General features: G+C 34.3%; 2 protein-coding genes across 2 annotated transcripts in view; both read right to left on the bottom strand.

Moving 5' to 3' along the window:
• Positions 1–5850, bottom strand: part of LOC150106375 (erythroid differentiation-related factor 1) — a 381623-nt gene extending 375773 nt beyond the window's left edge. The window contains exon 1 of the mRNA XM_090393103.1: positions 5714–5850. The gene's annotated coding sequence lies outside the window, so the exon portion shown is untranslated. The remainder of the gene's footprint in view (positions 1–5713) is intronic.
• The window catches only part of LOC150106373 (lewis-type alpha-(1,3)-fucosyltransferase-like), a 67562-nt gene continuing 60343 nt past the window's right edge, over positions 5647–12865 (bottom strand). Inside the window, exon 3 of the mRNA XM_090393106.1 lies at positions 5647–7349. Within this exon, the coding sequence (XP_090249232.1) occupies positions 6108–7349 (1242 nt within the window). The 3' untranslated portion in view covers positions 5647–6107. The remainder of the gene's footprint in view (positions 7350–12865) is intronic.

Genomic DNA, 12865 nt, shown 5'->3' with positions numbered 1-12865 from the left:
TGGAGTTGTTGCTATGCAACAAACAAACAATAGCAGAATGCATTGAAATTCTAAGGGTAGTTTTGGAAATGAACTTTCAAAGTGGCTTTGGAATAGCCCAAGCATTCATGTTTTGTTCGTAAAGAGCCCGGAATCTTGTGGTACTTCTCCTCGATTATTGGATATTATTTCCAGCCCGTTAATTTTCTTCGTCAACCACTTCCTAAACCTTTTTCGTTTAATTAAATAATTCTGTGCTGTTTTGCTGCTAATCTCATGGACTGCTTGCCAACATTTTTATTTGCCTCATTTTTAAGCAAATTTCCGTTTTTCTGTTTTATAATGGTCTTCTGAAAGTAGCTAATTTAAAGTAATGTTGCAAAAAATAAAAAAAAAACACCACAGCAAGCACAATGAATAAAACATTGAATCCATTAAGATGGTCTGTTGTTCAGATAAATTACTCGCACATTCTGCGACTAGGTAAGTTCCGATTTACTTGAAATGGTACCATGCCAGCATCTGGGAACAAAATAAGAAGTTTACTTTACTCTTAGTGAGCTCCAAAGAATGTCAGTAATGAAATGGAAGATTTCTGGGCTGAAGTATCAGATGTCTACCAAACTTTAATGCATTTGCTGAAAATTTCATGTTACAAGAATGCATTTCAGAACTCTCTTAATGAGTGTATAGTATTGTACAGTGAAGATCAAAAGGTTTTTTTGTTAACAACAAAAGAAACCAGAAAAAAGTACTTTATCCTCTAGCAAGCATTTTTTATTAAAAACATCTTGTAAACCGATCTTAAGATTTTTGACACGAACCAACTGCTTTGAACTTATTCACTGGGGAAAATATTCAAAGAATGTAAATTTATATTAAACTTTAAATTTGTATCAAAGCAATAAACTTTACTATAATTAATAATTTTTTAAAACGAAATGCAGTAATATAATTCATTAATATAATATAATATCATTAAATATTTTATATTTCGCGATGTTTTGTGCAACACGGCCCCTACACGCTCAATCAAAAAACCTAGTGAAGAATCACAGAAAAAGAGGCGAGCAATTGATCTTGAAACAAAGTTGCACGTTATAAAGCAACATGAAACTGGTAAGCCCCTCATTGTGATCGCACATTACTTCGGATGGTCTTATTCTACAGTGACGGCCATTTTGAAAAATAAGGATAAAATCGTAGAGGCTGTGAAAGGATCTGCTTCCATTAAATCGACGATAGTAACGAAAGAACGACAAGGTCCTATCGGTAATATGGAAACGCTACTTGCATCATGAATAGAGGATCTGAACCAATGTGCATACCCCCTTAGCACTATGACCATAAACGCTAAGACACTAAATCTCTTCAACATGTTGAAAGAGGAAGTAGGGCCAGATTAAAACTACAAATTCAACGCTTATTCCGGTTGGTTCATGAGATTCAAGCAGCGTTTTGTGCTGCATAGCGTGAAGATGTATGGGGAAATCTGCAAGTGCCGATGAGAAGGCTGCTAAGGAGTTTGTGGAGAGATTGGATAAAATTATTAACGAAAATTACTTGATAAGGCAAATATTTAATATGGATGAGACCTCCTTGTTTTGGAAAAAAATGCCCTAGGGGATCCACAAAAAGCTAGCATCCATGACCGATTTCAAATCTCTTAAAGACCGTATTACGATTCTGTCAGGGGGTAATGTGGTTGGATCTAAACTGAAATCATTTATGATTAATCTGAGAATCCACGAGTCTTCAAAAGCATTAGGAAGCATACTCTTCCAGTTCATTATCGGAGCAATAATAAGTCGTGGATGACTCAAAAATTGTTTGAGGATCCGTTAATCATCTTTTATCCGAGTGAAATGGAAAGCTATTGCGTGAAATAAAATGTGGAATTTAAAATTGTATTATTTCTAGATAATGCTCCAGGTCATCCAACTTACATAGATGATCTTCACCCCAAGATCAAGGTAATGTTTCTCCCTCCAAACACTTCATTAATTCAACCGATTGATCAGGGAGTTCTTGCAGTGTTTAAGGCTTACGGAGAACTTTTTCACAAGCCATTTCTGCTACTGAAGGAAATGTTCAGATTCTCATGCAGTTCTGGAAAGCATTCAATATTTATCATGCTGTTCAAAATATTTCTGCTGCTTGGGACGAAGTGATCTCTCAATGAATGAGTAGCATATGGATAAAGACATTATAAAGGCTTGTGCACGAGTTTGGAAGTTTTGATAAAAATGGAAATCTTTGTAAATTGAATGAATAAACAATAGAAATTGGAAGAAATAGCAAACATTCTGAATCTCGAACTGAATGATGACGATATAATTCAACTCATAGAAAGTTCCCTCTGAAGAGTTGACCAACGAAGAATTGGTCGAACTGGAGGAAAAACGAGAAAAAGAAGAGGAAAAAGAGAAACAAGGAGAGGTAGTTAAACAATTCACAGTGAAGGGTCATGCAGAAATGTTCTCTGCAGTTAGCGATGTTCTAAAAATGGTTGAAGACATAGACCCCAATGTTGAATGCTACTTATTACTAGAAAGAAAAGTACATGATGTGTTTGTTTGCTATAAATAAATTTATGGTGAGAAGAAGAAGAGAAATAAGCAAAACACATTGGATATTTTCATAAAAAGAAACGAAGGTTACACCAGAAGAGCCACAGCCTGGTCCTTCCAACAGGCAAGGTAATGAAGATGTGATTGAGGAGGAACATATATATATATATACAATTTTCAATTATATAATTATATTTATATATAAATTTCAATTATATATAATATATTATTGAAAAGCCCTGATAGAGGTTCACATTCTACACGATATTTAAACCTAGGTCTTTCCAACCATGGCGTTTCGTCGAAATTGATTAAGATATGGAGGCTCTTATTTCTGAGTACTAGACGAGAATCTGACACGATAGTAATATTACAAACTATTAACACATTTTCATGTTTATAATCATAATTATTGTGGGTACTCGTATATGCTATATTTTGTCTGAGTTGTTGGGTTAGAGATTATTCCTGAAAAAAATATAAAAGGGATGAATTGTTGAAGTATTTCGGAAGCGTACAATGTCATTTAGAATAGAAAATACTGTTTGAGAATCAGGATTTATCTGTCCGCGCGGTTAGCCTAGTGCGCTTCGCAACCATATGCCTGGGGAAGGGGTGTCCTAGTTTCGATTCTCGTGGACGACGTGAGGAACTTAAGGATCTTCCTCGGCCATAACCAAGTTAGCCGGTCTTGGGCGTGGACAGCAGGGTTTTTCACCCAGTTTATCTGGGGGGTTTCATCCCGCAAGCACGCAAACCGGCCCTGTGAACACACATGGATACAATCAGGAATACTTAAGACAATCCCTCCAGACATAGGTGTGAATTGTCAACTATGCCGGTCCCGAGCCCGAATAAAAATAGGGGGGATTGAGATGGTGCCGTACCTCCCGACTTGAGAAATTGCCAATTGACAATATATACTCCCTCCTCGGTTATCTATTGTCAATTTCTCAACGGCCTTTAATAATCTTCAATGAGTCGCTGAGATTGAGAATAGCAGTGTGATGGAAATTTTCAAGGATTATTCCAGTTCGTAAAGATGATTCATCGAATAAAGTGGATCATTAGTGTTATTATGGTTATAGAAAAAGAAATGAAGAAACTAATTGGGAACTACATGAAAATGAAAAATGAAAATGAAAATCACACTCAAAGGGAAAGAAACAATTGTTCATGCTCAAATAAAGCTTTTCTGAATAAATTTCGAAATTTATTTATGATATAAATATAATATAATTCTCTTATATTATATATTCGGCATGATATAATTCTCTTAGCTGTAAATATTAAAGTATAACAAGCTTGAGTGTAAGAGGCATTAATCAAACCATCAGCTTTTGGTTTTAGTAATTCCATGTATATCCTATAATTTTTTTACCCAGTGTTAACAAACCATACGTCTGAGGTGACATATACACAACAATCCCAAGGAGCATTTCAAGAAAATGCTTTTTACATCCAAAGAGATTAAATCAATACTGCAGCGATTAGGATGAATAAGGTCAGTTGACAGAACATTAACAAAATATGGTGAGAGTGGGATATCAACCTTTGTCTGTAACAAATAGTAACTGTGACTACTTGGTGGAGCCTTGTATAGCAATGTTTGAACACCACAGTGCACAAAAGTAGCAACCCCCCCCACAAACAGACACAATGTAATCATTACTCTTAAATTTAATATTTATTTCCCCCTTAGATTCAACAGATTTCACGCTAATACTTTGTTACTATCACTTTTTTTAACAGTTTGTAAGATAAGCTCATGCCCACTACAGAAGTCAAACTATGCCATATGTATGCAAGAACAGGAGTGAGATCGCACTTTTTAGCTACCCTTAGAGCTGCAACAATATTACACATTCTCGAGACTAGTCGCATATTCTTGTTGATGCAGTTTCTTCATTTCTGTGTGATACGGCACTCTATGACTTGGTGGGCAATCTATTTCTTTCCATGGAGGCAATGGCAGACAGTCCTAGAGATGGGTGGCTGTATACAGCATCTCAAAACTCGGTTATGCAGGTAGGGCGGTCGAATTTTCATTCTCCTAGTAGTTATAGCACTGATTGCTGGCTTTTTTGTGGTCACCCTGAATTCTTACGTGACCACGTAAGAATTCAGGGTGACCACAAAAATTCAGGGTGACCACAAGAATTCAGGGTGACCACAGGGTGACCACAGATTAAGAATTCTTACGAAAATGCCCTTATAAGAATATTTTTATATTTTATTATGGAAGATAACTGTTTTATTTTGTGGATTATCAGCTTTTACTTTATCTTGCGTATTAACATAATCAATTAATTGTTATAGAATGATCGATTTAGACAATGTCGTTTCAGGTAATTCATTTCCTCTATTTAATAGCAGTATAAATATTATATTTAATAGAGAAGCATGGAGAATGAACATTAAGTTATTTATTTTTATTTCAACTGTAAAATGCTCCATTATAAAGGTAGTGATGATAATCTGGTGAGATAGCGTACAATATTGACAGAAGGATAACATGAAGTATTATTCAGTGACGGTTTTTCCTATGAGTCAGATAATTCGGGGAGAGAAAAAATATACAAGGCTAATACAATGAATTCATTCGTTTTTTTTAATATAGTGATAAATGACTTAGGTTCAAATATGAAGAACAAAATTGTTTCTCTTGCTGATATCCTTAAACTGGATTAGACAGTTGACTGTTCGGATGATCCAAATTCTTCAAAATTAAATGCAGATAAATGAAGATATTGCTAGTGGTTGAAAATCAAACATGGTGAATATAGCTCAAAGAACAGGTTTAAAAAAATTTCCTGAAAGCTGGGATCTAGCTGTTTTGAAATTTAAGTTCAGGAATTATTGATGCCATAAATAGTACAACTAAGCATTATGACCTCAATAAATTAAACTTACAATTGTAAGTTTAATTTATTGAGGTCATAATGCTATTATACACACCGTGGTACACCAGGGTTGGATTACTGCATAATTTGCCTCAACTAGGATTCTTCGTATGTCAAGAGATTCAAAACTATTCTGATTTCATTGGCTGAGTGTCTGTGAGGAAGCTGTATTAGGATGATGATTATGAGAATCGTTGGCTATCTGTATTCTGATGAATTTATTTAATAGGAAATCTAATAAAAATGAAAGAGATTGCTCACCTGATTGAACCAGGATTCTCTACAGGACTTATTAAAATAGCAACAATATAGTTAAAACAGTAATTCCATTACATAATACCATAACACCAAACTGCAAACATATCAGCTCACTGTAGAAAACTGAGATTATCAAAGAAAACGCTAACTTTGTTCAAGCATCGGACCAGAATAAATGAAACACTTTTATTTTTGTAAACGATAAATCAGGGAAACACTTAGTTATTCTCGCTAAATCAACAGCCATTGATGATCATTTGTAGATCACGCGTTTTAATCGGAAGCAGGGGATATTGGACTCGTTATTGAGATTGTTAATGCCGTATGACTCAGTAACACACACACTGATTTCAGTCCGTAATCATTCTCATCCATTTTCACCATTCACTAATCCTTATCAGAGAGTGTATTCATAAGGTATGAAGCCATCGTTTGCCGTCCACTTCTTGCAGTTTGCGTCATCAAGTATCCATTTCTTTAAGTCATTGTTTCCGCTGCGCTGATTATAACTTCCATGTAATTTTTTGCACAACTCACACGCCCAAGGATACAAATATACTCCGTAATACTTTTTCCACTCAAAATAGGAATTATACAAAAGTCTATCATTTCCAATGTGTGTTAAGTGTTTTGCAAGCTCTCTGGGATCGGGGAATTCAGTTGCATCAATGAAGGCATTTCCTGGTAAGTACTGATTATAGTTTGCCCCTCCGAATACAACGGGTACGATATCGTAATTGAGTACATTGAAGAACTTTTCTGTGACGTAATCTTTGCAAATGGCATTTTCAAACGAGAGATAAAATTTGTAATTTTTCAAAATGTCATCATAACAGGCTTTCGACTGAGTCGGCTGACACTGTTTATTTCCGCACTGACCGTAAATGTCCACATTAATATACTTCCGAAGTTCACGTACATAACCTTCTCTATTACCGTGAGTTGAACAGTGACTAACAAACCACACAATTTCTTCGGTCTTGTTCATTAAGAAATCTCTCGTGCAGTTAAATGCATTGGAATCTGTCAAAGGATAAACAGCTCCATATTTCGCCACTACATCAGCATCTTCTCTGTAAGTCATTGTCCAATTAATGAATCCATTTATTTCTTCATAAAGTTGAAGATTCCCAAATGGCTGTTCCAGAGTATATAATATCCATATTTGGTTCTGATTTCTGTATTTGGGTAAGTCATTAGCGGTAAAAGTGGATGCATGAAATAAAATGGCATCGGATTGTTCTAAATACGATCGGTTGTTAGTAGCGAAACAGTTCACCTCTCTACACCCTTGTTTAATAAATGTAATGTTGCCATGTTGAAAGTAATAAAAGCGTTCGGAATATTTTTCTCCCCAAAATGTTGTCCACAGAAGAATAATCTTTGCTGACCGTTTTCTGTAGAATAAAGGAACTCTCAAACTTCGAGATTGCCCTTTTATGTTCGGTATTTCTCTGAAGTCATAAATGTTCATATCTTCTTCGATTGGTTGTTCTTTTAATTCCAATTTCCTGTCTGTTCTGCATTTTTGTGATAGCGGATAAAAAAAGAAATATACTGAAAACACAAATCCTGAGAGAAACATCACTTTAAGAGATGATGAAAGTAGATTCCTTCCTTGGCTTCGCATATTCTTCACCTGTCAATCAATGAAATGAAATAGACGTCATTAGTATACATTCTTAAAATCACCCCAGTTTAATGAATTATCAATGCGCAGTTAAAATTATTTCATATAAAACTATAAAGGATGAGTTTAAATTATTTAGCTATTGAAATATAAAATAATTTAACTCCTTTCACCATAGTAGCTTGCCTCGCTCACTATTAGATATGCAATTAAATAACTAATAAAGAAAAATAAGTGAATAAATCTTCTTATAATCTTTTATTTTATAACAGGAAAGGCGGAGATCGTTAGCTGCAACAGACGTTTTGAGCATTATTGGTGAATTTTATCCATTCCGCCATCAATGACAGTCGAACTCAACACTTTAGCACCAAACCTTTTAGAGAAAAGAATACTGCACAAAACAGCCAACCTCTCTGTGTCCCTAAAGACAAAGCAATCTACGGGCTTTAATCAGAAGAACTCCGGTGAAACTGGATGGGATTGAAATCGGTTTACCAGAGAGCCATCCATTGATCCAAATGCTGCGAAACTTTACAGGAATAAATTGTGCGTCATGAGGAGGAGATATTTGAGAAAAAGTAGTTCCAAAATTCACCAACAAGGGGCACTATATGTACTATATGTACATATCGTAATTTTTCTGTATATCTAAGAAGGATAAAAGCGACGAAAGCTTTCCATTTACGGGCTGTACTGTTCAATACGTTGCCTTCACGGAATGCAACAAAGTGCATCCTTTGAGCTAATATTCATTAAAGCAATTTATGGTATTTATGGTAGAGAGCATACAACAACATAATACAATCTTAAGAAATACTGACATCATATTGGATCAATTTGATAACATTTTTGAATATACTAATGTCCAATGAAAATTAATATCTTACAGTAGGAAAGAAAAAATTAGGAAAATCAGTAAGAGCCTATTGGTATCGCTAGATCAATAAACTGTGAGAATACTTCCCTTCTTACAACATAAGAACAATTCTCATCCATGGTTATTACCCTTTGGTAAAAGTAGTGAATTAATAATAATATTGGGAACATATGGAGAAGATGCTTTAATCACTACTAGTTTGAAAAAAATACAGATTTTTTTCGATATAATTATCTTACGGTACTGAATTACTTTGATAAAATAAATATATGCATAAATTTACCTGGTTGGTAAGAAAATGGAAATCAGTTAAAGATTACTTCAGGAAAAAAAATCCTCAGATGTTGAAGTACACAGAGGCTAAGAAATAAGAGCTGATGATGTCTTTGTTAAATTTGAAATAAGAATAAAAAGAAAAAGGTATAACAATTTTACTTCATAAGTTGGAACTCTTTTTCACTTGTATAGAGGCCGTGTGCTTACTATTCTAAGCACACAGCCTCATACGACATTATGGGTACAGTGAAGCAAAGAGAAGTAAAACGCATAGAGAGAGAGAGAGAGAGAGAGAGAGATCGTGCATACTTCATTGTTTAACTGATGAACCAAAGACCAGTGGCACGCGTGCATTGATGAACAAGGGCTCCCAGCACTATCTGATTTATTTGTATCAGTTGAATACCAGCTTACAAAAGTGAGTTATTTGGAATACGTTGACCTTTAATAGTACATATTCAAATTTACTTTACTATGTATCCAAATAATAAAATACTGCAAATCTAGAAAATGAGATGTGATATCCGAATCTGTTTGCAATTATCTAACCTACGTATGGACAATGAGATGAATAAGATAGGAATTTGGATAAATGCGAAATCTGAAAAGATTTGTTGATTGACAGCAGCTGGCAATTAATAGCTATATTTAGAGTGCATTTTTTGGCCCTCTATTTTTGGTGAAATAGCTGCAGAAGAGAGAAAGAGAGATGAGGAAGACTGTACACCTATAATTACGTCAGCATTGTCTGTGTACTTTCAATCATTTTTTTAAATTTAAGTGGCTTAAAATTTGCATCTGATGTATTACAACTGTAAGAGTTCCTTACTCTTTTCTTGGCTTTTGATTACCACTAAATACGATGAAACTCTGCATAATTGCCACAAAATGAGAGTTGCGTTTATTGAGTCCGCTCATCGAACCGAATTGAGGTTCGAGCTCTGTGCGTACAGATTGAGATGACACAAGAGAGAGAGAGAGAGAGAGAGAGAGAGAGAGAGAGAGGAGTACAGTAGTTGACTGACGCAATGCTATGTGTTTCACTTGTGAGCAGATGCTTGAAAGAGAGTGGCGCCAATCCATTATCGTATGAATACTTCCAACAGTTATTCTACATGTTAATAACTAAATATAAAAGTGGAATGCATCGATAGACAGCTATCCAAGTGCAAAGGAATTTTCCATAATTTCCATCTAGATTATATCGCTAGATTATATCGTTATCGAACCAAAATTTAAATCTGCAGACATTCTTATTTGCTTTACAACGTCTAGCAGATGTCTGCTGTGTGTGAAAATATACACACCATTCTATCCTCGGTGGGATAAATGTGTGTGTGGGCAGATCGGGAGGTCAAAGTACTTGCATTCAAGTCTTTTGCATTGAGATTTAATAGTTTAATCCTCCTTAAGAAGAACCGACATGATACAGCAATAAAACTTTACTTAATTTGTATATGTTATAATAATATGTTACTCCCTATTTTAGAACGTCTAAGAATATTTGTTGAGATGAGATAAAGACTCTAACAAATGAGCAAAACTGTAGCCAAATATTTTTCGGAAAAGAAATGAGCTGTAGTTATCTGAAGAAGACCTATAAAGGACCTAAGAAAAGCTCGTGAAGAATGAACTTATACATTCTTCTGTTACTAATGCTCTGCGCACATTCTCCATCCTTTTCCAATGAGCATTCCTTAGTCGTATTGGGAAAATTTCCCAACAAGTCTTCGCTGAGTCTTCCGAAATTGACTCTCTCCACAACATGAACATCGGGAGGGGGGTGACAAATGTAGGTTGCTGGTGATTCCCATACATAAAATTAATTAGTCTGTGATATTAAATGTTAGTATGCCTTATAAAGTAGATTTATGATTTGCTTATCCAAAACATATCCAAAGGAAAATAAAAAAATATATAATATTTCATCATATTTCCACATAGTTTTAAAACCGAATAAAACCGAAAACATTATTTTCCATAATGTTTTTACATTATGGAAAATACCTAAGAATAGCAATCTGAACTTCTCCACCTTTGCAACGAGCTGCCCTAGTATTGTACTACGTACTAGGATCACTTGCATTGGCTAACGCTAGTGTCGCCGATACTTTATAGTTTACTATAATCGGCAAGAAACTCTCTGATTCCAATCTTTGAGTTTCTTATTCGGTTTTAAAACTATGTGGGATTTAATAAAAATGTAGCATTCATTGACTAATAATGTAATCCATACTGGACCAAGTGTTAACCTAAAGTCATGCATTTTAAAATTCAGACATAACTATTCTCAACATGTTTTTATGTTAAATTAAATTAACATTTAGCATGCTGTTATAGAAATTTTCTCACACTGACTTTCTTGAACTTGACTCAACTGCTGGATATAGTTTGGTTTAAATAGGAAGTTCCTATAAACATACAAATACGATGACTTACTCTTTCAATAGGATATTCAAGTTCCTATTTTATATTTCAGAAAATATTTAGTTTTAGGATTATTCATGAATATGTTAATACAGTAGGTGATCTTCGTATTATAATGAAATATTAGGTTGCCGGTTTAATTGCATTCCCAAAACCACCTTTTGTAGAACATAAATTTGAGTCGATCTTTTGACCTACACATGGAGAATAATCAAAAAAACGCCTTTAAATTAGGAAATAAGATCTCCAATGGGAAATTCATGTGCCTCTGTTGCTGTGTAGGTATCGAGGTTGCTCTTTGGTCGTAAAGAGTGTTCAGATCCAGTAATAATAGAACACGAAGAACCTTGAGGTTCTTTTCAACCTTGGAATAAAGATAAATTTATTTCATAAAAAAATGTTTGTAAATCTATTTACTCCAATATGTAAGCTATATCCGTGCGGTTAGCCTAGTGGTTGTGCGCTTCTCAGCTATACGCCTAAGAAGCGCACAACCGCAACAACCACTGAGAAGCGCGCGCACGCACGCACAAACGTTCGTTTGAACTGTATGTTTGAATTTGTTGCCAAAACATAGAATCCCATGAGGTCAGTATATTATGACTAGCGTGTGTTCTTCTAGCCTGTTTGCCTGTATTTTGGGATGAAAAACCCGAATTTTCTGGTAGAAAAAACTCTCCAAATCCATATTAGACTGGTTAACTTACCTTAAGTTGAAAAGCAATTATAAAAGTTTTTCATGTCCTAGACGGGATTAGAACTCAGATTTCTCCAACTAACAGGCTATTTACTGTGAACTCCCTCCCTTTCGATACTGTCCGTACATCGAATATATTTTCGATAACGGCTTTATTTAAAATGCAGGATAATATATTTAGAATTATTTTCCTGCTAATTGGCAGGCTGTCCCGCGACAAATCCATTTTCCTCAACTGGCTTTAAGGCCATGAATTTTCTGACCAACTCGATAATAAAACAATGTTTACTGCAATTTTAAGAAATAAAATTCTGGGCTTGTATGAATTATATAATTTCTTAGTTTTTCATAATGTGAAGCCTTACTACACTGAATCCTTCTTATTATAACTTTTATTATAAAATTAAAATTATTATTATAGAGGCATCATAAAGATTATTGGTTACACCCAGAAGTAATAAGTAATTAGTTTAATTGTGCTTTAACGCGATCGTAAATTATACCGATAAAATGTTATACATTACATTTTCTTCTTTTATTATTTCCTCCATTTATTCTAGATATAACAATAGTTTCTGTTTGCCCTACATAATACTTCATAAAATACATCATATAAATAATTCCTATAGTATTTTTATAAGTTTTTTTCCTTACCAACGTGGAAAATCTGAAGCAAAGATGATGCGTCTGCTGTGCTGAAAATAACTACACGTATTTGATACAAAACGCAGTTTCAAAGTGTGTTGTAGATACAGCATAGGAAAGTACACCATTTACATATAAACATCTACATCTACAGATTTCTATATACGTATAAAAAGGATGATTGCATAATCCGAGCTCATATGCAACGCCGCAGCAATAGCATTATTTCTCAATTGAATATACCGGTATATGTGAAAGTTCACTTTTCGCGTAAACTTTGAAATCTATTGCTTCATAAAAAATCTTCATAACAGTTTCTTCAATCGACCGTTTAACTAACCATTAATGTGAAATTGATTAAGTGTATTGGACAGGAGAATTTATATTATTTGTGCAATTTATTGTAATAGTTCTTTAAAATACGCAGTAACAGTCAAAATATATTTTAACATTTCAGTGTTTCAGTGTACATACTAACTTTAACTTATTCTATAGTTATGGATACCCCAGTTTCACTAAATAAAATATGATATTAATCATATTAAATTCATATTATAATATTTATCATATTTCCTACTAATGCAATAGGATGACTGATAG

This window comes from Typopeltis vanoorti, chromosome 5 (assembly GCF_054136105.1).
Source record: "Typopeltis vanoorti isolate ZY-2024b chromosome 5, IOZ_Tvanoo_1.0, whole genome shotgun sequence".
NCBI lineage: Eukaryota > Metazoa > Arthropoda > Arachnida > Uropygi > Thelyphonidae > Typopeltis > Typopeltis vanoorti.
Note: the sequence above shows the minus strand (reverse complement) of the source record. Positions and strands in the feature narration are given on the sequence as shown.